Source organism: Centropristis striata, chromosome 2 (assembly GCF_030273125.1).
Source record: "Centropristis striata isolate RG_2023a ecotype Rhode Island chromosome 2, C.striata_1.0, whole genome shotgun sequence".
Lineage (NCBI taxonomy): Eukaryota > Metazoa > Chordata > Actinopteri > Perciformes > Serranidae > Centropristis > Centropristis striata.
The window spans coordinates 10,252,206-10,277,716 of NC_081518.1; the positions used below are offsets into that span (position 1 = coordinate 10,252,206).

Genomic DNA, 25,511 nt, shown 5'->3' on the forward strand with positions numbered 1-25,511 from the left:
TGGCAGGTGTGTATGTCTAGAAGAATTGATGCTGGTATTGATTCGATTTAGATTTTCTTCTGTTCACTCACTTTGAATTTTGTTAATTGATCAAAATAAATTATCAACATTTCTATTTTTGAAAGATTCTCATTTTACAGCATTTTTTCACACCTACCTAGGACTTTGTTGTACTGTATGTATTCTAATTATTATATTATATTATAATAATCTAATAATAAATTAGATTATTATTACTGATGCATTAATGTAAGCAGCATTTCCTTTCCTTAAGGTAAGGCTCATTTTTAACTACTTTAATACTGTTATGACATTTAATTTAAAAAAAAATCACTTGAAATGTTTTTTTTTTTCAGGTTAAATCTTGACCTCAAAAGTAACTAAAGCTGGCAGATAAATGTAGTGGAGTAAAAAGTACAATATTTACCCCATAATGCAGTGAATTAAACGTATAAAGTTACATGAAATAAAAATACTTAAGTAAAGCACAAGTACATCAAAAATTGAACTACAGAGTTAAATTAATGTACTTTCGTTACATTCCACCACTGCTGAACACAATCTGTAAGTGCAAACTTTTTTGTGCAAAAACTACAACACTTGATTAACACAGGTTTGTCTTTATTTGGTGACTGATTGATTGACAGTGTTGGACAGATACAGTCTGGGTTTTGTGAGCAGAAGCAAAGAGATTAAAGTGTCTGTGTGATGTCGGGCTGGCTGTCAGACTATTTTACTGCTTTGTGGAACAAAACATTTGAAGACCTGCTGATGAGTCTGGTCCTCTGTATCCTGGCAGTTTGAGTAGGGATGGAAATTGGTTGCATTGTCATTTCATAGGATTTCTGAGCTGTGCCTGCTTCAGGCTGTGTTTGTACTAATCTGACTTTTAACTACACAGAAGGCTGTAAAATGTACTGTAGCATCTCACAGAGCCACCCTTAGCTAGGATTCATCCACTATATATGAAAATATGTCAACAGCTATAACATGATTACTTGATTTTATTATAGATAAAAATAAATATGACTTTGCATGAATTGTGTAACTTGAATGAGTCATACAGTAGTTCACTTTAAACACTCCCCTGAGTCTTTAGGAGTACAGTGACAGAATATATAGAGAAGGTTTATTTCCAACATTTCTAAAATTCCCCTCAAAGTTTAAGCTACACCATTTGGCCATTGTTGTTCCACTGGCATCTACATTAGCACCACATTCCCGTTTCATGGCTGTTACTGTTAAGTCTCACTGTGATGATGAGCAGCACTTCTTAAGACAACAAGGACAACTTTATCAGCAGCTGCGATTCGAACTAACAACAGGATTTCTACTTATACAACAGCTCTTTGGACATATTTTACAGTAGAGCACATTAGAGTAGAATAAGGATTGCTGTCATAAATTAGACCAAATCTGCACATTTAACAAGCATGTGACTCTCCCTCAGATCTAGCATGATAAGAAAAAGTCCCCCATTTTTTGTCACCTTTCTGCCCTGAAGTGTTTTATTAAATCCTTCCCTACAGGACAGCTACCGGCTGAGGGGACTTTGACGCTGGCTTCCTCTTTATAATTGCAACAGCAATATTTTTCAACATCTCCCAATACAAAAATAAAATAAATAGCAACAATGTATGTATAACATATTGTATTATATCTGGGTAAGATATTAAGATTTTTAAAGCAAAATATTCCCTTTCATCTCATTACACGTTTTTTATATCACCACCTAAGTCTTACTGTAGCGACAGCAGACACACTTTGGAAACTTTGGTCTAAAACAGTGTTTTTATGTTCCTGCATCCACAGAACATACTGATGAACATTTCTCTGCAGTGCTTTCCAAAAAAATGTCTTGCAACTGTTCTCCAGTATATTGTAACAGACTGCAGCTATCAGAGGAATCCTCCAGATGGCGATGATACACAGCTCATAGGAGCGTCAAAGGAGCATGTGGAGTCTTTTTTCTGCCCTGCACATTTCTTTCAGGAGCTGAATGTGCATGTTTTATCTCTATAGATAGGTTTCACCTCAGAAATCACAAAAACCTTAAGAGTCTGGGTATTGTTACAATGGTTAATCAAACATACTCTAACTACAACATGGTGCCTGACTTTCTGCTAGCTAACACAGCAGAGGAAGCTATCTCTGTCTTGTTCTGTCACGTAGACCGGCTAAAGCAGCTACAGGAGCATCAAACGCTGACTGGACTGTTTGGATTCAGAAGGATAAGAGACGAGGGGGGGAAAAACAGAAGGGAGAACGAGAGGGGAAACACAGAAAGTGGGGAGCTAATAGTGAAACAGAAGAGATATCTTCTATTTGTTGTTCAGCTCCTGTCTCATCCGGCAGCCCACGGCTGTGATGAGTGCAGCTCCTTTCCCACTGCCGTCCTCGGACAGCAGGAAGTTGACATCACAATGAGGAGCCAGTTCATTTACTGTCTGGTGCATGACCTTTGAGAAACTAGATGGAGAGAGAAAGATTTGACAACATGTTAAACAGTGAATTAATTAATGAACATGCAAGAAATGTAACAATTAGAGGATGGAGCTGTAAAACTACGGCACTGGAGAGCAACTGTTTGACAAGTTAAACAGCAAATGGCACATTCAAGAAAACCAGTAGGACTTGTTTGGCAAAAGAAAAAATAGACTCTTCTGGTTTTATTAGCTTAACATGAAGAATATTTCCATTCATCTCGAAAAGGAGACAGTTTGTGTATAGCGGGTGCTTAAAACTAACAGGACATGATTAATAACATTCTTAAAGCCAGGGGAAGCAGAAATGGTTTTATGCTGTAATGTGGTTTTATGGGTTTCAGTGGGGAATATTTTTGATCTTAAGAGTCTGAGTGTCTGTATTTTAGTCCCTTGTGAGGCACAAGGGCTAATGGGCAATCATTTACTTATTGTTACATGAATTGACTTTTTCTTTATGTACATGAAGTATGAAGTTGGAATACTAAACAGATTTATTTATTGCCTTTTATATACATTTAGGTTTAACCATCTTGAAAATGCCAATGCACAATCAAATAGCTACTATCAAGGACTGCATAAAGATTGGGTATAAATTCATAGCCACACTTTAATCACCTGGGAATATACAAGAGTATAACTCATTAGAGAGCGAAGCCAGTCTGATTCAACCAGTTCTCTATATGCTATCTGTGATTTCTCTTTTTAGATATACAAAAGGGTAACACATGAACACTGTCATCAGCTGGAGTGATGTTCTGCCCGACTGCTTTGGGAGACTCAACAACATTGATAATAACACATTTATCATGAGATGGATGAGAAAGAAAACTCTCATGACAACATTTAAGGAGCAGTAATAGCTAGAAGCTCTAATTATGATTGTTTTCCACAACTGGTTGAGCCTGCTTTTGTTTAACAATGGCTTGTCTTCTGCTGTGTAATCTCTGCCCAAAAGGATAGACAAATACAACACAATAAGGTAAACATGTCATGATCTCCACAAGACCACCAAACAAGTCCTTTCAATTCACTTTACGACTGAATGACCTGGGCACTACGTTACTTCCAACCCCGTCTGCTAAAAATTACCTTCCCATACAACAAAACTGCATTCCCCATTACATTTACGCATTTTCCCAAGATTAAATAATGTTTTAAACATGCTGTTAACATTGTGATTTGAATTAAAACTACAATTAACACTTTGAAAGTGTCGCAGTCAGGTTATGTTTGGCACTAAAACTACTTGGTTGTGTTTAAAGATCACAGTTTGGGTGAATATACATGAATTTGTTACGTAACTTTGAGGTTAAGTTTAGTATAAGATTGTGGTTTGGGTTAAAATGAGAGGTCTCCTGGGTGAAAGTCCTGTTATTGTGACCCACGCATCCCAACCTTCTCCATGCACATCTGAGGGCTTTAATTAAAAAAGTTTTTGTGATAGGCCCAGAACAAATGTAAATAAGGACACAAGGCTGGTTACATCTTATCTTTGTTTCTCAGGCACTGGTGTAAACAGTGAGTAGTTAATTCTATAGATGAAGAATTAAACTCACTGTGGATGTAGTTTGTAGAGTGTCCCGTCCACCCCCACAGTGATCTTTAGATGGTCCAGTCCTCGGTTCTCTCTGATCTTATCCACCACGGCTGCCATTCCTGCCCCACACAGCTGAGCTGCACGACGTGACACTGCTCCACATACCTGAAAAACAATGAAATATTATTATTGCAACACTTAGCAGACTGTTGGTGCCACAGTTTTCTGAATCAAACAATATAATATCATTCTGCAAACATTGAAAATAAATATAACTTAACATTTCTGTTCTGTTCTGCCTCTTTCACAAGACAAGCTGATAACAATGTATTGTGTTGTTCAGACTCTTTCACAGAGTTAGTACATACACTCAGTTGCAGGTTTATTAGGTACCCGGAGCTAAATTAATGCAGTGTAATATAACAACACTGCATTAAATACTACTTTTGTGAAAGCTAAAATGTTTAGGTTTTGTTTGAATTTTGTTGAATGTTTTAGAGACGTTGATTTAACTCTACAGTAAGTCTAGATCAAGGTCTCCAAACTCCCTTCGAGGTGCAATAAAGGTCAAAAGTTTGTTTAGATAACTTGAGCATGAGACTGGTTTAGCTACTTAACATGCTCGCGTGCTAATATTTACACTACATGTATACACTATGCATCTTGCTATACATTACCTCTTTGACTATGATACTGTCATCACAGCTGCTGTCCAGGCCTAAGTGTTGCAGGATGGATCTCACTTGCAGCAAAGCCAATCTGTCACTGGAGGAAGATGAAAAGATAGAGGTTAAGTACAATTCAAATGGATAAGAACATCCATCGCAAAAAGGTGAAATAAGCAAAGATAATTTGTTGCAGATGTCGAGCTACAAGAGATGCTAATAAGGTGCAAACTACTGGGACTCATGTTGTCACTCTCACAGCTCGAAAAGATGAGAAAAAAAGACCAGATTACAGATTACATCCCTGAATATGCACAGACAAATTGCTCATTTTCTTACCTCTCTATCTGTGAGAGGAACTTTGTTTCAAAGATGCCTCTGGTCTTCAGTGTTTCAGAGATCTGTCCTCTGAACAGGAATCCTCTCTTCGTCATATCTATCAGGATGTTTCGCACAATTTCGCCGAGGTACATGCCGCTGCACATTTTCTCATACCTGTAAAACACGTGCAAGCACAAAGCATGCTCATGAGCAGACATACAGATGTATCCACACATAATGGAAGCCATTTATAAGGAAATAAAGGGTTAATATACCAACAGGTGTTTCTGACATGAAGGAAGTGGGCAAAAGATATGAGAGTGTGTGTGTGTGTGTGTGCGTGTGTGTGTGTGTGTGTATGAGAGGGGGGGGGTTTAACCTTTGTTTGCCTGGATTGAGGGAGAAGTCATCCACAGCGCGGTCGTACTCTGTCCTAATGTCGTCAAGACAACCGCTGTCTCCGAAAGCCCCCCACTCCATGTTGACACACATCCGTCCCTCATCTCCATCTACCATCTCAATGTTACTCATCTCCTCCATGTAACAAGCATTACTGCCAGTGCCTGTAATCAGACAGACTCATTAGATGGATAGATAAAAGAAAACTGATAATTAATAAAAAAGGAGAAAAGAGTGAAAACAAGGTGAACTAACCAGCGATGAGTCCAATCTCACAGGTGGGTTCTTCATAAGCACAGGTCATCATGGTTCCCACTGTATCGTTCACTACGGCCACTACATCCAGGTCAAATTCCTAAAGAGCAAACACATAATATGATGCAACACCACATCCACATTCAGTTAGATTTTACTGGATGATGCTGCTCGTCCTATCCTACCTCTCTCCTCTTAATGGCCTCCCTCAGCAGACCCACCACATCTTCTCCTTCACAGTCTGTCGCCTTGAACCCCTTGGTCCATGTCACCAGGATACCCTGCAAACACATACAATAGAAAAATGTAATACTTTTTTTTTTTGTAGGACTTTTATAGGATTTCATGGTTTACTTTTTCATGTTGGTTTGAAACAAAACTTCTTCTTGAAAAGTTGATATTTTGAAAGCATTTGCGGTTTCTCCTTAAATCTGGTAATATGCAGCTTTAAGGGCATATTACCTTAAATCTGCATATTAAACCATATATAGCATATTACAGAATAAAAGTAATGGGATTGTGTATTCAAAATGCAAAATAAGAGTAACTGCATTCTGTTACAGTTATAGTTTAAATAATTAAATAATTTAAAGTGGTATTCTAAATACAGTTTCTGTCTTCAAAGAGAGATCATTTGTCTGTTTGTAAGCAGGATAATGGAAAACCTGCAGCACTAATTTCCATGGAACTAGGTGGAAGGGTGTAGTATGGGCCAGTGGAGAGGATCTGAATGACAAGGCGGTTATATTAATTATTTTTCACTTTTAATTAAAATTGCAGGATAAGGCATGACCAAGGGGTCTGCACTTTCTGAGTGCCCTTCTAGTTTGTTTTTGTTTTATTTGGCCAAAAATTCACATGAGCCACCATTTTCCATGAACTGATTTAAAAAAAAATAAAAAGCCAGACAAATGAGCTCAACAAGACGACTGAAGTATTCCAAAAGTGGCCACATTTTGCGGACGCAGCTGATTTACAGTTCTCGGGAAAGTATGGGACAGTTCAGCATATCAGAGAGGAAGGAAGAGTAGGTCACTCACAGCGTCCAGGCTGGTCTGTCTGCAGGGGAACGAGAAGGTGAAACCCAGAGGAAGACGAGCGTTCTTCATCCCCATGTAGTCCAGAAAGTCACTGATACACTGCACGATGTGATCAAACAACTGCAAGAAGAAAGACAGAACAATATGTGAAGCATGTGAAGCTACAGTATTAATATTAAAAACATTTGTCATATTTTTACTCCATTTGGAGTCTTTAGAAATTAGTTTTTTACTTCCAAATTTCAATACATGTCACTGGCCAGACTAGTATTCTGTCTGGCAATATTAACAAAAATAACTAATCCCATTAGGCTTTAGATGGATTTTATGGAACATATTAATAAAGTGTTATATGACTGTGAATGCAGCCTTTTCATTTACATATTTTAGAGGTTTAATTATATAGAACTGTTACATAATTTGGCTTGTCTGCTGCAGTACAGACCTGTGACAGGAAGAGGGGGAATTTAGTGGACGCCTGTTAAATATCTTGTTCATGTGTGTCACTTTCTTAAATCTGGAAGAGACACAGTGCTGAATGACCAGTATGACATCAGTCCTTTAACCCTGACCAATAAAAAGGTAAATCAGCACATGGGTAAGAAAAGTGAGCTCCACCGCTCAGAGTGGATTAGGCCTTTCAAGAATATTGTACTTCTGATCGTCAGTTATGTCACAGCGGATCTTTTGTCCTGGACAGCTAATGGGAAACATATGTTATGAGATCACCGACTGAGGTGTGGCCAGGGGAGCAATAGGCTTGACGTATGTAGAGCCATGAGTGGCATTTCCTTCCCAATGTTATACAGTGTTTAAGTTACCATAATCATACATTAGGTTGGGCTAAAGGCTGCTGCAGTGGAGTTTACTCAGGGGAAACAGGTTATGGCTGTTTCTGAAATCATTTACTCATTCACTACACACTATATTGTATCAATTCTAAACTACCTTTTATTGATGCATTGTGAAATAATTTGAGTCATCTACATAGTGTAAGTGGAGGACACACAACTTACTGGAATGTAGTGAAAAGTGATCAGTTTGGACACAGACCATGAGTCATTTCTACTTCCCATAAATACAAACACACCCACTCAGGGTTTCTCCCTCTAGCTAACTAGAACTCTGCTCAGGTTGATGCTGGGCAGAGCTATACTGGGAAGTGTGCAATTTCACTAACTAATAGCATGGATGGACTATGGATTATTGAATATGCATACACAGGCCCAGGTATTCACTTTCGAAATGACACTCAAAGACACAAGAAACAACCAGGAATACTCAAAATTGACACAAAGAAACATAAAAAATTAAGACAGAAAAAGACCACAAGGTGTTGTGAAACAGCTCCAAAGAGACACAGACACTTACAACAACTATAGACAGGGGCAAAATAACTGCAAAGAGATGCAAAATTACTATAAAGAGACAAAAAAAACACTACAACAAGATCCAAAATGACTACAATAAAGGGCAAAACTACCATAGACAAAAATGGGTGCAAGTTGCCCCATAGGAGGGAAGGCAATCATTTGACCAAATAGGTTAAAACACCTGTGAAGTTACAATAAAATAGTTCAATTTGTATTTTTACTTTACTGTCTAGTGTATGTCAGGAGGAAGAGAGATGCACTGGAGGACTAAGCATGTGGATGAAAAGGCCAAAGGTGACAGACAGGATTAGCTTCAGCCGGTGAACAAGCGTTAAGTTCAAATCGACATTTAAAAGACGGTCAACTCACTGCCAACAATCTCTATTTCTGTCTACCACCCACCTATAGACCTTCTGCCCTGCGCCTATTTATCCACTTACCTCCCAGCGTCACACCCCTGACCGCCAAACTAACTAGCTTAATCTTCACAGAACCAACAAGGCAACAGGAGGTTAAGTTCAAAGTTTCCCTTCTGACTTGCCTCAAATGTCTGCTTTACTTCAATCAGTTTAACACAGATTAATGGGTCAAAGATGGACGGATCTCACCTCCTCTCCTGTGCCCTGCATCACCTCTAGAGGAATAGCATAGATCTTGTTGTGCATCTCCACGGTTCTCCTCTTTCCAGAGCGAATCTTGACCAAAAGGACTCTGAAGTTGGTTCCTCCTAAATCCAAGGCCAGGAAATCACCGTGCTCTGGATAACAAGAAAAGCACATAAACAGAAAGATAAATAAATAAAACAGTTACCATGTCCAAACAAAGATGTCTTGTACAATGCTGCAAAACAATAACTGAGAATCTTATTGCAATGATCCATGTTCTTGTGTGCATTTTGGAGATTTATCAGTCATATGGTATCGAGAAAAATGACAGGTTCAGGGAAACAAATAAGAGGGAAAATACAAATAAATGATTGTGTGTGTGTGTGTGTGTGTGTGTGTGTGTGTGTGTGTGTGCGTGTGTGTGTGTGTGTGTGTGTGTGCTGAGTCACCTGAGCCATCAGGAGTGCTGTTTACGAAGGTTGGCAGCATTTTGACAGTAGCAGCATCCTGAGTGCTCTTTGAAAGGCCATTTTGGATCTCTTCTCTCATTCTTTTCTTTACCTGGAGGAATTTAGAAAAAAGTTAAGTACACAAGTACAACACAGCAAGAGATGCAGAAACACACACAAGTACACACACTGCAGTGTCCTTACCTCCAGCAGTTGCTCGGTCGTCAGGCGGAATTCAGACAGTGTTTGTTTGATTTCTTTTGAGTGTTCTGCGAGTCGGTAGGCCACAGCGGTCACCATCGCAGCTCCTTTTCCACTGCCGCTCTCTGAGAGGAGGAATCGGACGTCAGTGTCTGGGACCAAACGACGGACCGTCTTATGAAGACGACGGGAATACCTGAAATAGATAAGAGACAGATAGATAAATACCAGTGTGTTTGAGTCTTTGAACACATTTAATAAATGTGGTAAATGATATATAGTGAGCCTCAAAACACCTGATAGAAGTTTTCAATGTGATTTTTGTTAAAAAGGATCTTAATAAAAAGGTAATAAAACAAATGTCAACTCTGATAGAGTATTTAGAATAACACAAATGCACTTTTTTTGATATTCTGTGTCACTCACTGTGGGTGCATCTTGTATAGCGATCCATCGATGCCTACAGTGGTTCGGAGTCGTGCCACTCCTTTGTTCTCCTTTAGCCTCAGCAGGATGCCTGACAGCGTGGCAGCTATCAGGTTGGCAGAGCGGAAAGACACAATGGTACAAACCTGGATGAGGAGAGAAAAGTAGTTAGACATCCAAACTTAATGCACTGCAATAAAAAAGGACCTTTTTATTTCAGGTAAACTACTTTCAGATAATATAACACAGATGTCAGATATGTTTACAAAATGAATGGTGGCATAAATTAACATGATTTGCAATCAAAAGAATCTAAATCAAAAGGCCAACACATACCAATCCTGCTAAAAAAAATATTACATTTCCTTCTTCCTATTTGATTTTAGTATTAAGTACTAGATTAAAGACTTCATAAGAAGCTACAATACACACATGCTGCACAGCGATGCAGTCGTCAGTTGAGGGATCCACACCAAGTCGGGTTAAAATCTCTCTGGCCTTGCTCAACCCCTCCTTACTCCTACACAGGAAACACAGAGGCAGAGAAGCAATGATGGACTAGACTAGTTTTGAGTTTTATGACTCAGTCTTACAGAACTACTTAATTAATTAAATGGAATGGAAATTACATGTACTGTGACCTACTTCTCTATGGCTGAGATGTGTTTGGTCTCAAACTTCCCCTTGGTTAGCAGCTCGGGGGTGATCCTTCCCTCAAACAGCAGGCCCTCTCTAGCCATCTTCACCAGGATGAGACGAACCAGCTCCCCCATGTACATACCGCTGACCATCTTCTCAAATCTATGACACGTTGAAAGAGAAAGAGAGAGATGGGTAAAACAAACACTCACACACCTGGTTTTATATCCTGAGCTTTGAATAAATATCACTTGACCCTACTTACCAACAGATACAGTCATTGAAAAAATCATTAGACCACCCTTTTTCTTCAATTTCTTTTTCATTTTAATGCCTGGTACAACTAAAGGTACATTTCTTTGGACAAATATCATAAACAAAATAGCTCATAAGAGTTTAATTTAAGAGCTAATATCTAGCCATTTTCCATGGTTTTCTTGATAATAACCAAAATCATTATAGAAAACCATGGAAAATGTCTAGATATCAGCACTTAATTTAAACTCTTATCAGCTATTTTTGTTGTTATCAATTTATTTGTCCAAACAAATGTACCTTTAGTTGTACCAGGCATTAAAATTAAATGAAGAAATTGAAGAAAACAAGGGTGATCTAATATTTTTTTTCCATGACTGTAGCTTTTTCTTATAGTTACAGGTATTACTAGCTCAATTTCTCAGCAGCTAAACCTTTTCTACCTGTTTTCAATTCAGAGGACACACTTGATACACTGACTCAGATGTTGCTTCTCATGGGGAGGCTAAAAGCATCTAATATTTTTAGCAAAAACTGCTTCAACTCCCATGTAGGGAAGAAAACAAGGACAGAGAGCCAACAAAGAGCCTCCATCTCTACCTCTCATTAACAGGACTTGTGCAGGACTTGTGTGACAACTTGTATAAACAGCAAACACGAATCCTAAATCAGCGACGTTCATCTAAAGACACTTAAACAGCAGTACTGGGGGTGCATCACTGCTATGATTAAAATCTCTAGTAAGTCCTTTTTCTTCTGATTTTTTTGTTTTGTTTGTTTTAATATAAATTCATAAGCATTTGCTGAATATTGTTCTATAAATAACAGCTGGTTGGCTAACTGGCAGCTAATCATCAATTGGTTCTGTGGTTCCCTTGCAGCTTAAAAATGACAAGAACAAGACCAACAGTTTGGACTTACAGCTGTTTGCCGGGGTTGAGGGAGCCTCGGTCTATCTCTCTGTCAAACTCTGTCCTGATGTCTTCCAGCCTGCCGTCGTCTCCGAAGGCTCCCCACTCAGTGTTCACACACATCCTGCCCTCGTCTCCCTCCACCAGGTCAATGTGACGCAGCTCCTCCATGTAGCACGCATTGGTGCCCGTACCTAAAACACAAAGAAATACGGTTTAAGCTTATATCAGTCCTGCTTCTTTGATTGGTTCGGAGAGTTCTGAATTCCGTTTACATGCAAAAACGCTAAATACACTCCATTCCTTGACAATTCAAATGCTCATTGTTGTAGTACCGATGATGATGCCGACTTCACAGCGCTGGTCATCGAAACCACAGGTCATCATCGTTCCCACAGTGTCATTCACTACTGCCATGATGTCAGCATCATAGTCCTGAAAGATATGAAAGCACAAGTAAGTGAGGTTTGCTGTTGTATGTGACATTCTGCATCCCAGTTTGAATTAAATCAGATCTATCAGAAAAGATAAGTTCACAGCTTCTGCAGAATTGATGTGTGGCATCTAATGAGACAAAAGTTGAGACTCACTCCTCGTTTCTTGATGGCTTTGTTGAGCAGCTGGACAACGTCCATTCCCTCCACTCCACTGGCTTTGAAACGCTTTGTCCATGTTACCAGAATGCCCTGGAGACAACAGAAAGAAGAAAGAAAAGAGATTTGAGGCTTCATGGGGACTTGGTTTTGTTGGGTTGAGTCTGTCGTATTCTTATTATTGAGGATCAGGTCTCCATTACAGCTGTTGCAACTGATAATGTAAATGGACTGCATGGTAATTACAAGCTATCTATAAAACAGATAATAAATGGGAAGAGGTGTGTCACAAAGACACAATGCTCATTCTCCCATTAAACATCTGTCATAACACGAAAATTCAGTCAAGTTACCAAGTTACAAGTTACCTAATAGGTCATTTAAAGCAGTGCAATGCTGCAAGCGATTTTATGTTGTTTGTTTATTTTTATCTTTATCTTTTCTCTTTTCACTCCCTTATGAGTACCCCCCATATTGAAATCTGTTGATCAATTTTTAACTTTTATTTACCTCGTCTAGTTTAGTCTGCTGGCAGGGGAAGGAGAAGGTAAATCCAACTGGGAGTTTCTTGTCTTTGATGTTCTGTTTTTCCATGAAGTCGCCGAGACACTCCGCCACATGGTCGAACAGCTGGAACAGAGGTGGGAAAAGGGAGATGTTGTCTCAGACTGACTGTGTGTGTGTGTGTGTGTGTGTGTGTGTGTGTGTGTGTCTCAGTATAAACATACCCTTGTTCCACTGCCGTGAATGATGTCCTCTGGTGTGTCATAGATTTGACTCTCCATCTGAACTGTCTGTTTCTTCTCATGGCTCACTTTGACACGGAGGATCCTGAAGTTACTGCCTCCCAAATCCAATGCAATGAAGTCTCCCTTCTCTGCCAAGACAGAAAAAGTGAAAAAGGAGAAACAAGAAGAGGAAAGAGAGAGGGGGGGAAGTCAGTTTGTAGTTTGGTACATAAGGAACATGTCATTTGAAATAACTGAAGACCACACATCTAATTAACCCTTTGATGCACATGGGTCTAAAGTGACCCGACTGAGTTTTTATGTTCTATATCTTTGCAATAAATTATTTTCATCATTCAGTATTCCAGGTTTTCCTCAATTAGTTTGTTTTTGATACGTCCTAATTTTATGTTTTCCTTTATTCATTTTTTAATAAAATCCCTTTTTGTGTCACTACTCTTCTAATGCAGAACATGGGTCAAAAATGACCCGTATCCATTTTTTAGCTAAGTAGCTTGCTAAGCTAACTACTTAGCTAACTTCTTGGCTAAGTATTCAGCTAAGTAGCTTGCTAAGCTAACTACTTAGCTAACTTCTTAGCTAGGGATTTAGCTAAGTTGCTTGCTAAGCTAACTACTGAGCTAACTTCTTGGCTAAGTAGTTGCAAGCTATTTAGCCAAGTAGTTAGCTATGTAATAATACAAAAACTTTTTTCTTCATAAAGTGTGAGAGGCAAAATGGAAATAATGATCTGCTGTTATCAAAAACAAGATATTTAAAGAATACTTGGAATATTAAATCATAAAATAAGTTAATCTCAAAAGAGCTAAAGATAGAGAACAGAAACGCACAGCAGCATTAAACAACATGGGGAATGAATGAGGGTCATGTTGTGCATTAGAAGGGGGGTCAATATGTTGTGCATCAAAGGGTTAAGACAGCTAAACACGGACTGCATTATCTGAACATCTCCCTTCCGTTAGCTTAGCAAGCAAAAACAGCTCTCACTATTACTCTAAGGTAGAGTAGTAAAGTGAAGTTACACAATGTGCGGTCTATGAGCAGCAGAAGAAAAAAAAGCAGTGAAAGAAAAGGTGTTGCAATAATAAGTTATGTCTTTGGGCTAAAGCTGTCATTTATCAACTCCACAAAATACAATATATCGTAAGTAAATAAATACATACAAACTCAGTTCTGAAGTGTATCTGTGTAATGCATGTATGAATTGTGTGTTTATTCAAGCATGTGTTTGCTAATATCTTTTCCTGGATGAACTTCCTGTATGGTTGTTGGTTAATGATTGCTCAACCCCCGCGTATGCATTATAGCACCAGCTTATCAGGGCTGATGCTTCATAAGGAAATTAAACTGAAACTGTTGTTTAACCATTGGAGACCCACATCATCTCACTGATCTGTCTGAGATGCAGCTCACCACAGGGTATAAAGTTTTACTTGCCTCAAATCCCTAATAAGCATTGTGTTTTGGTTATATGCCTATTCTTATTCTGAGAGTTTAGAGTCTAAAAGGGCTTTATTATATGAGCATATGAAGTTCATTATTATGCTCAATTATGTCTCTTAAGTTGTTGCAGCAAGTTTTTAGTTTTTACTGGTTTTAAAAAATCCTCAAAAATATCACAGGAAGACACCAAGACATCGAGCAACACTATAGGAAAAAAAACTCATGCTGTGATTTGGTTTCAAAAACATTCAGCTTTTTTTAGATTTATTCAAGAATGGCCTTATTTGGCAGTTGTATAGTGATTATTTCTGTTCTGGAAGACCACACAGCCTCTGAATGGTCTTTAGTTTGTGGTTGTTTCATGAGGCTGTGATTATCTCAGAGGTCACAACAGGTCATTTTATACATTTAGGTCAAGTTAAAAAATGCTCTCACTTCAACAATTAGCTACTATGGAGACTGAAACCATCACACAAGATCAGTCTCTACTTTCCAGTCGTGCTGACCATGTGTGTGTGACCCATTATTGTTTAAATCTCGTGAAATATATTCTATATTTAGTCCATGGTTACTCGACATTAAGCAGTGATTGTTGGTTTTTCTTTCTGTCTGAATTGGGAATTTGTTCAAAGCATTCTGATTTGATAACTCATTAGTGATGTGCCTCAGAGATCATACCAACCTTTGATTAGAGGAGATAAAACAAGCAGTACCTCCTAACATACGCCCTCTTTTCTTCCAACTCTTATTGCTTGGTGATACAGTACAAACAGACTCAAACTGTAACTCTTCATGTCAAGTGCACATTTACATAAAACAAACAAGAAACACATTTAGAATATTCTTGTTCTTGTTGCAGCAGGCAGTGTAGAGAGCCCATATGTTTGAATATTAGCTAATTTACGGTTTACAATTTATTCAGTCTTGACATGTTGGCAATGATGATTGTTAACAGTGATTAAAATGTTTTGAAATGCCACAGATCATTGTTTCAAAGTAAAGATTCTAATAATAATAAACATTTTTATTCAGTTTTACATTGCTATGATCGTGTGCCAAAAAACTTTTGGTGCAGATTAAAATGCAAGGTCAGGTCAGTGGTGCAGACAAATTCATAATTTATCTTAAAAGAATGTAATTCTTCTTCTAAAGTATTTTCTAATGTTAGTTTCTGCTAACAGCAGAACCGTTGCAATCTTGGTTTCAAACTAAAGACAAACTATAATCACCACCTTGCAGCTGTATGCCTTCACAAACCAGTTTACAGTTGGGTCTGTCCCAACTTGCGTGACAGCAGAAAAATGCTTCAAATGTGGATGTGATGCAAAGAAACTACAAAATCTAAACTTGTGCTTGACACACATGATCAACCAGGCAGCACAGAAGACCTACACAATCAAGATTAGTGAACAATTCAGTTTCCGACCTCTTTTGTTCCTGAGTTAAGGTGTTGAATAACGGCCAGAACATTGTTTTGTTTTCATGATGTCACAGCAAGGTTGACCTTTGACTTTTTTGGAATATAAAATGTCATCACGTTATTTGATCCTACTGGACATTTGTGTGAAATTCTGTCATAATCAGCATATTAATTCTTGAGTTATGGATTTTGTGAGGTCACAGTGACCTCTGAACACCAAAATCAAACCGTTCATCCTCGAGTCCAAGTGGACGTTTGTGAAGAAATTTCAAGAAATTCCCTGAAGGCGTTCCTAAGATATCGCATTCATGAGAATGGGACAGATGAACAACGCAACTATATAATGCGATGAAGCCACTGATGTCCACATCCTACATTCCTAGAATAAAGATCTAACATTAGTAACTCTTGCTATCATTGGCACTGTCTTGTCCAACAATGGCCGCAGTATTAGTGCTAATCTCTGATGAAACAGCTCTCATGTTGTAGACTAAAGTAGTTTTAAGTTTTCTTTTGTGCCAACCTGTGTTTGCATGTAAGCAGGAGACAGAAAAAGAGAGAGAGAGCTTTGCGTCCATCAATATTCAGCTGACTAAGGTAATAAAATCTGACCCTCAGTTAAAGCGGACAGACACTCTCCTCCCAAAGCACATCACGTACAAAATGTGAGCAAATTTTGACTCACATTCACCTGAGTTACAAGGGCAGAACGACTGCGGTAGATTAGACTGAGACAGCATGCAGAAGACAAAGACATAATGACAGGGAGAGAGCATTGTATATGTGAATATACCAAGAGGAAACTCGTAGTTTTGCCTTTTGGATTCAGGTTAGATCAATATTACCAATATCTACCATGCCACATGATAGAGATGATGGAACTTTCTGTTGCCCATTTCCGACAAGACACTTTTCTCTGCAATTGTTCATCAGCAAGGCTTTATCTTTCAGGATTATATTGTTCAACAGCTTTAATTGTTATCATCAAGCAACACAAGCGATTCTGCTGCTAATCTAACTACACACACTGTTGTGGTGAGTAATCTTAACTCGCAGCTAGATGAACTTCGGATTAAGCATCACAGCACCAGAAGTGTCTGTATAAGACCTGCATGTTAGCACTGTGCTGTGATAACATCTTCATGTCAGTTGGACACTTTTCATTAATGCAAGTGACTTCCTACTGCAATTCTCCCCGTCTCCTACACGCTGGGACAAGGCCCAACAGCTATGTAAGACACAAACTTTGCTCTCTCTATCCATACACAGTCCTGGTGATGTGTTGCTACATGACTCAGTTTAATGATACTAAATATTTTCAATGCAACACCACCAACACCTGTGTGGTTGCAAAACCTCCTATCTCTGTTGTGTCGATACCTTTATTGGCTGGATAGCAAAGACAGACTACATGACGTGAAAGGCCAAGAAAGAGGAGAGGAAAATAATGAATGTATATGATGTAATCCTCTCTTAATTTTTTCTCTGAATTGTGCAGCCTTAACTTTGTTGTCACTCATTCATACAGTAATAAAAAAGAAAAATTAAAGTTTCATAACCCAACCAGGGATAAAATAAGCTACCAACCTGAGCCATCAGGGATTGACTGCACAAAAGTAGGCAGCATCTTGAGCACAGCAGTGGGGTTAGTGTCCCTCCCCAGTCCTTTGACCAGCTCCCTCCGAAACCGCTGCGTGATTTCCTTTAAGGTCTCATCAGAGAAACGCATGGAGTACAGGTACTTATCGATCTAAAAAGAACAAACATGAAAAAGAAGCATTAATTTTCCTAATCTTAACCATTCAACATCAATCTGTAACCACATCAGTACTAATAAAATCCATGTCTCGCATATCAACATCACTACATAAATAAACACACCACTTTGACACCGTTACCAGTTTCACAATAAACAATGGTAAGATTCCCAACTATAAGTATTACCACTTCAAATTGAAATTATCATCAAAATTATGTTTGATTACTGAAGTCAGGGTAAATACTGTCTGACACAGAGACTTTATAAAAGGAGTGTATGAGTACTTTTTCACAACATCTTAACAAAACTATGATAATATGGACAACAGTGATCATTTTGGGTAGCTTTATCTTGTTTAGAATTCTTCATACCATTTCATGTCTACTTCAGTCACTGAGGTTTTTACTGGATGTGGTAATGAAAGTCATATTCAATGCATCATTGTGCTTACAGAACATGAATACTATAAACAGATCCCATAATGTTTTAGTCATCAATGAAGATAATCCACTCCCTAACCTGATTGACCCCAGCTTTAATCAGAGCCATAAAAAAGGGTCCAATAAAAAGCACAGCATCATCAGCATGAAACTCAGCGAGGCCAGGAAGTAGCTCAGTGCTGTTATCAAGACATAACTACACAGGAGAGTTCGTTGTGACTTTATTACGAGTATGACAGCGATGAGGCTAAAGGGAAGTCTCTGACAAACAAATAGCAAGTGGGAAAAAAGTCATACTGTCTGCCTGGTCACCATAAGGGTATCAGTCATAGAAGATAAAGCACAACTAGGTATGCCTTCAAGAAATTATCAGCACGTCCAGCACATACAGTATATCGTGACCAGTCAGGTTGCCTGTTGAAACTGCCCACTGTGCAAACTGTTGCAGAAAGAGCTCACAGCAGCCTGAGCTGTCTGGCCTTTCAGGAACAGGATGTTAAACAATCCTTTGTTGCATCACACTCTTTAATGATGCAAAGACCTACTTTATTCACAAGTGTTGCACACCAACAGCTCAATGTTACAGACACAAAACTCGGGTTAAAAGTCATGTTCATGACTTCCATAACAAAAATATGAGAATATGTGATGTACATGAAATACTGAGCCTTCATTACACAAACATGCTCACATGATTTACTATTCACACACAACACAACAATGCCAGTGAGTAGTCTGACGTCCATGTGATAATTTACTAGTGTTACTCTTTGTAACAGACATCAGATAGGAATGTTGTGACTTCCTCTTTAGGAGTCACACATTAATTGTATTTCCAGTTCAGCTATTGTATTTGTTAACTGGTCCAGGACAATGTGGGTGTATTTTATATCTGCTGGTGACATAAATGGGTTTTATAGTACAGAAAATGTGTGTCCGACACGAAAGGACAAGTACAGTGTGTTTGACATGAAGGTTGAAATTAGCATTTACCTCTTCTAAGAAGAATGGAATCACATAAATAATGGACATTTTGTCACCATTAATCCTTTCAAACCAGCAAAGCGCCCCTGTGCAATCACAACATGCATTATTGATGACAAAAAGCCCTCTTTTGAATGCAGCTGTTGTCTAAAGTTTCTCTGCCATTACCAGGTGAACAAAGTGAAATCACTCTCATTAGTAGACTATAGGCCTATCTGTGTTTTCTGATTTGTGAGAGATAAAGAGAACTGGATAAAACTGAATGGATTTGGTGGAGGTCAACTGAGGTTTTTCTCTGTTAAACAGAAATGAATTAGAAGATGGAGAAGCAGACAGAAAACAAGAAAGATGGCGATAATGGTTTACAGGAGAAGCTTTGATGTAGCTAGGTCAAAATTGACCCAATTATTATGTGCTGCAGAATACATTTGTTTTAAACATGTTTACTTCTGTGGCTATATCACAGCCTAATTATCTAATTACCCAAAGAAGGCCTTCAAATATTTTTTGTTAATTTGCTCAAGGACATGTCCGACCCCTGGGCCCTCACCTTTCCAGATTTGTGGCCCCCTGAGAAATAAAGTTGAACACCACTGTGCTAGAGCATGTGAGTAAAGAGTGTGACGATACATTTCTGCCACTGTAAGGGGTCAATTTGGCTTTCATCACACATTAAATAGACACTAACAAGTGAGTTTGACACATTAATAACCTGTTGTTTAACCATGCAGACGTTTTTGAATAGTATAAAACAAGTTGTGAGTCAACGTGGACAGAGAGATACAACACTGTCCAACTACTCTGTAGGTGCCACATTCCGCATATTCTGTCTAAATGTGGAGTCTGCCTCTGGGGTGAAAGCTCATTAACACTTGTTCTTGTCACACAGGAGGCCGCAGCTGCGTAAATGTAACCTCTCAATGTAGTCAGTGGTTTGAGGAGGTCATTTAACGGCAGTGACGTGTCTGCTCTTGACCACGTCTTCCCTTCATGACACTGGAGCTTGCCCTCAGCATCTGTTATTTCAATTACACCATAAACACACACACCACTGCATATCTCTCTACTCTCCGTCTTCCCCGACACATAAACACTGCACTTATACCAGTCACAAGCTGAATGTATTCAAAATATGTTTTTAGAATATGTTCTTAGAGGAACAATACATTGACTATTTATAATATAACAAAACAAAACAGATTAACCAAATAATTAAGTTGTTTTATTTATTGAAGAAACTCTTTGACTGAGTCAAAGTCTTGATAGAGCTGACACATAGTACAAAGTGGCAAACCCTCAAGAGATTTGACTGTATTTGAAAGCCAACTAGCATCCTGCTGATTTGCCCTCATCTGACATGGTGCCTTTTTTACATGTGGTCTGTTTAACCTAGGTCAGCTGTCCAACATGAGGAAATGAAAGCAGAGCAGGGTACGAGCTATTGCACAACAAATATCTGCAGTTTCCGCATAGAAAAATCTTGTGTGATGTATAAATGTGAAAGCCATTTATTCCTATGGCTGAAAAAGAAATAAGAAGGTCCAGAAAGTTTCTACAAACTTTACAGGGTCCTGTACCGAGACATCCTGTTTAAATTAAACCTTGTTAAAGTTCCATTTATCGATATTTGTGATACGGACATTGGAACAAATGCATCTCGGTCATGTGAAATGGTTGCCAGTGCTGGTGATTCCATTGGGAATCAATACTGTAGTCTGCTGCTCTGTGCAGTCTGTGACTGCTTCACCAGTCCTCGTGGTGGAGTTCATCCAACCCGTGTGTGCTAAATGATAGAAGTGTCTGACAAGCAGACAAACATTGAAGCCTTGGGTCAGCAAGCAGCCATCATTCAAAGTTACCACACCCTAAAGTAATGCTTGCTGTGACTAAGATGTTCTGTCAAAAAGTATATCATGTATCAACTTTATAGCCTATGTAGAAAGAGTAAATTGCGAACTGTTTTTTTAAATGAAACATTCCAACTTGAGTTGTTCAGTGAGTCCAGTCTTTTGAAATCTTTCCCACCATAATTCAAAGTTTTCACTTCGATTTCACTTTGTTGTCTTTGTGAATGAGTAAACAAAGCATGTATAAGTTCAGTGCAGGTCATGTGCACCACTCTCGCTGTCAGCTGATGTAAACCGATCCATTCAAGTATCAGTTATTTAGGCTGCCAGTCCATTCTGCTCATGCCAACTGCCACTACACTGCTGCTGTTTGCCAGTGCTGCTTCTCATGACTCTTAACAGTGATATTCCGCTGCATGCAGCTTCTTCTTGCTCCTTGTTGTAATGAATCAGTATGATGAAAACTACATGGCCAAACACAATACAATTTAATAATGTTTTTACTCACAGAATGAGCATTATTGACAGTATTCTCAGCTAACTTGGATCTTTAGTGTGTTTCTAATCAGCTTATTGTATGAGAATGGATTCTTAGCTAGTCTATTTCAATAACAATAATGTCTTACTGGCTGACTCTGGTGTGCTCCGTGACAAAGGGGAGGATTAAAATCAGGCATTGTCCACATTTCTCCACAACAAATGGATAGAAACCCACTAAACTCAGGATAAATTCAGTTCCTGCTGCAGGAAAGAAATTAGCATCTATGACTCAGCACTCTGCAGCTAGAAACCATGCCTAAGCATTTTTATAGCAGGGTATCATCTGATATATCAGCTCTTATCGCTCCTAAGGATTCTTACACCTTGCATGAATACAGAAAACACTGTGCACCACAAGTATGATTCATATTGGATAGGTTTTTCTTTTAACCAAAATAGGAGTTTCCAACTTTTCCCCCACTCACTAAGGTGACATGAGGCCTCTGTAGGTTGTGAGTCTGTACACATGAATCAGTAAAGGCCATGTTTTCCCCTCAACACACCTCTGACACACAAGTTTCTCTGACACCGCCTGAAGCTTACAGGAAAAGATCACACTCTCTCTTCTTCCCTTCCCTCCCCTTTTCTTTTTCTTTTCCCTTTTCTCCTTCTCCCTCTACTCTCTGTTTGCATTCCTCCTCTCAACAATGCCTTGTCCCCCTTGTCACGGCGAGTTAGTTCAAGGAAGCACTGAAACCCGACTCCATTGTGTATGTACGTGTGCACTGCGTTGTGCACAAACAGCCTTGCCATGTGGAAAAATACTGTCCTCTACACTGCCCTCTCTGGCACCTTCCCGTCTTATAACCTACACACACACACACACAGAAACACTGCTTTTGATGCCCGCTAACAGCCTACAGTGTATCAAAGAGTACAGTCAAGGACACTGCAGTGGATTGAGCGAAGTAGGGACGCACTCAGCTGATTGCGGCTCCCTGGCAACTGCAGCTATGCACAGTTCGTCTGAAAGCACATTAGTGATGAGATTATCTGTCTACTTTCACTTGTGGTGGCTCAAATCCTGTTCCACAATTTCAAGACTAGAGGGGTTGATATCGAGGTCTGGACAAAACCTGTTCTTTGAAAAGCTATAGCACACACCTGGTACAGTGTTTGTGTGTGTGGGTGTGTTTGTGTGTAAGCCTTCTCTACCTACGGTCACATGGTTCAAAGCTGGCCTATTTTAGGGAGGCAGGGAGAAGAAGAGAGCAGGAGTAAAGGAGGAAGGGAGATGTGTTGTATTGTATAAGATCCTGGCTGATGAGAAATGTCTTCTCTGGTTTGACAAATTTGTGTATCGTCTTTGTGTATTGTTCAACTTAACTGAACAGAGAAAGTGGCAAGGGAATTAGAGGAAGGAAGCTCAATAGCTGTGAACTTTTTCTCATACAAGAAAAAAAGTCAGCGTTTTATGCAGAATCTGCAGTTGGTGATGACATGTGACATCATCAGGAAGCGACCTTAAAGGGACCCTGCACCAAATGTTAAAAGCACATGTGGACACATGGCTTTGAAATAAATACACATTTAATCTAAAATTGATTAAGACATTACCACTAGTGTAGGGAAATGACTAAACAATAAGAAATGTGATGACACATATAGACTATTTGTAATCATATTTGATGAATATATTATTCAGTATTCAGTTTTACTCTCTGCCAGTGATTCCCAACTAAGGAAACTCTATAGCTGCCAGGAGGTACATGGAAAGATTTTCGAATAACTCAACATATTCGAAAAATATAAATAATGATTTTATTTATATCCACATATTTACATCCAGTCAGCTGCAACACCAGAACGCTAAATGTTGCCGTTATGTATGTAAAACTAGCTAGCAAGCTAGCACAGGCATGACGGTAGACATAAAGAGGTAACTAAACATTTTTTTAAAATAACTTAAAGTAAGAAACTGTTAAAATAGTTAGCTAGATATACAGTTTAAAAAGTTGGTTTGCTAGCATTAATGAATGCGTTAGCTAAAGTAATGTTAACTGATAAATGGTTGAAATGGTTAGCTAAAACTGACATTAATTGATGAACAGTTCAAATAGCTGAAAAGTGATTGATAAATATTGTTCAAATCTGAGTAACACTGGTCACCAATGGGCGTTGTGGTGGCTCACTGGTAGACTCAAACCACTAAGCTTCAGTCCTCGATGCAGGTTCAAATCTAGGCTGAGGTCCTTTTACCGCACGTCTCCTCATTCCATTATCTCTGTCTCTATCTAATAAAGCATGAAAAATGCCACAAAAATAATCTTAACAGAAAGATTGCTGAACAAGCCACCCTATATATTGACAGTTAAATGGTACTAGTTAACAGGATGGTGCATGTTTGTTTTTTAATGGCACATTCAAATCAAGAAGTACTGGGAACTGTTCCAGTCCGACTGACTGGAAAGCTCGATTTGCCACACACACACACACACACACACACACAAACACACAAACACACAAACACACACACTGCCCTAAAGGAGACTGACTTCCAGTCAGTTTTAGACACTTTTTACAGTGGGGGCTGCTCAGTTGAGAAGTTATGAAAGACAGACATTCATGGTGCGCAGCCCATGTCACTCTCCTCTTTCACCTTGAACTTTTTCATATTCAATCATGCTTTAAAACCGACCAAAAGCAGCTACAAAGATCAGCATTGGGGATATTTTTTTCATTGCCCTCATACCAATTATTTCCTCATTCTTTTAGATTAAACACACTTTATTAATACAGGTGTGTTTAACAAGACATAAAGCATGTGGACATGGAGTCAGGGCAAATGTGGAGTAGGTCATGTTTTGAAAAAAAGGAGGAAAATATATTCCATTATTATGGTGGTATAATCATGTCAATTGATCAGCTGTTAGACTGCTAAACTGTTGAAAGACTGCAAATATACTGAATAACTGAACCGAATTAAAGGCCTCTTAGCTATTTTTCTTCTTTGTACTCTGGGCTCTACTGATTAAAGTTAAAGTATCATTTTAACAAGAGCATAAAAGAAAGTAATTGACCCCTAAATAAACTTCACTCCTTCCTGTCAAGTTCTGCCTCCTCTTCCCTCTGCTCATCTGTCCCTTCATCGTCACCTCTCACTCTCTTCCTCTTAGCCACACCTCTGAAAACTCACATCACGGCAACAATCACACACTGATGTGTCACATCTTACTATAAAACACGCCCCTTAGCAGTTTGTCACGTATCCCTGAGCCTCACTGATGTAAATTTTACAATGAAACACATTTCAAAGATTGTCCAAGGACTGCTGCACTTCCAACCATGATCTGTGTTTCATTCACTTCCTTGAAGAGTTTTTTTCGCATCACATATTTCCTGGTATGTGCTTTACTGAAGTCTTACAGCAAAGTTATCATGATGGCAGTATAGGTAAACTCAATGACCTCTACAGACACATGTTCTCCTCTCCTCTCTGTCTCAGTTTCTGCTTGTTCTCCTCATCAGTCTTCCTCACTCACTCAAAGACAAAGTGAGAAAAATGAAGGCAATAGAAACAAAAAGCACTCACCTTTTTGACCTGATCATCCTTGAGTTCAGTGAAGTAATAGGCTAGTAGCTGAGCCGCAATCATCCTGGTTCTGTTTCTCTCTCACACACACATGCAGACGCACACAAACACACACACTCTGTGTCACACACGCTCAACCACCTACAGTCAGATGGAGGCAAATCCTATAAAGGTAAAACAAAGGAACTCTGCTCTGGCTCTACTTGGTACATACGATCTGCCACACGCCGCAAGAGATATACAACTATTCTGAGTCCAATCCCGTGTAGTTTAAAATAGCCAGAGCTTCTTCATGTGCTGCTAAGACTCTTCCCTCTCTGAGCATGTGAGTGAAGCCAGGAAGCATGAGTGAGACAGCAAGTTTAGCTGCAGGAGGCAGAGAGACAGAGGAGCAGGGAGGGCCAAAACATGAGCCCTGCCCACCTCCTCTGAGCCCATTGGTTGGAGAGCGTGAGTGGCCGTGGAGGGGGTAAGTGCCACATCCTCTTTTCTGTGATTGGCTTGCCTGCTCACGCCTTGGAGGCAAACTCAGTGATGGAGGAGGTAGAAGGAGAAAGAGAGGGCTTGCCTAATTAGGGAGGGTGGAGGGAGGCAAGGGGAAATGAGGTAAAGAGGGAATTCATGTTTTACGGTTCCAAGGAA

At 39.1% G+C, this 25,511-nt stretch overlaps 1 protein-coding gene across 1 annotated transcript; it reads right to left on the reverse strand.

Annotated features, from left to right (window-relative positions):
• Positions 1–604: 604 nt before the first annotated feature.
• On the reverse strand, positions 605–25,214 carry hk1 (hexokinase 1). Its single transcript, XM_059346092.1, has 21 exons — positions 24,870–25,214; positions 17,355–17,517; positions 12,884–13,032; positions 12,666–12,785; positions 12,153–12,248; positions 11,898–11,997; positions 11,573–11,756; positions 10,403–10,558; positions 10,190–10,277; positions 9,758–9,903; positions 9,335–9,527; positions 9,131–9,242; positions 8,685–8,833; positions 6,704–6,823; positions 5,849–5,944; positions 5,664–5,763; positions 5,389–5,572; positions 5,028–5,183; positions 4,701–4,788; positions 4,043–4,188; positions 605–2,469 (listed from the first exon to the last, which is right to left on the reverse strand). Exons 1-21 carry the CDS (start codon positions 24,930–24,932, stop codon positions 2,322–2,324), a joined length of 2,757 nt encoding a protein of 918 aa, XP_059202075.1. The 5' UTR covers positions 24,933–25,214; the 3' UTR covers positions 605–2,321.
• Positions 25,215–25,511: the final 297 nt, after the last annotated feature.

Coding starts and splice junctions, on each gene's coding strand:
- hk1 (XM_059346092.1), bottom strand. CDS start 24,932: ATGATTGCGGCTCAGCTACTAGCCTATTACTTCACTGAACTCAAGGAT. Junction 13,033..17,354: donor GTCAATCCCTGATGGCTCAG/GTTGGTAGCTTA, acceptor CTGTCTTGGCAG/AGAAGGGAGACTTCATTGCA. Junction 11,757..11,897: donor TGAAGTCGGCATCATCATCG/GTACTACAACAA, acceptor TTTGTGTTTTAG/GTACGGGCACCAATGCGTGC.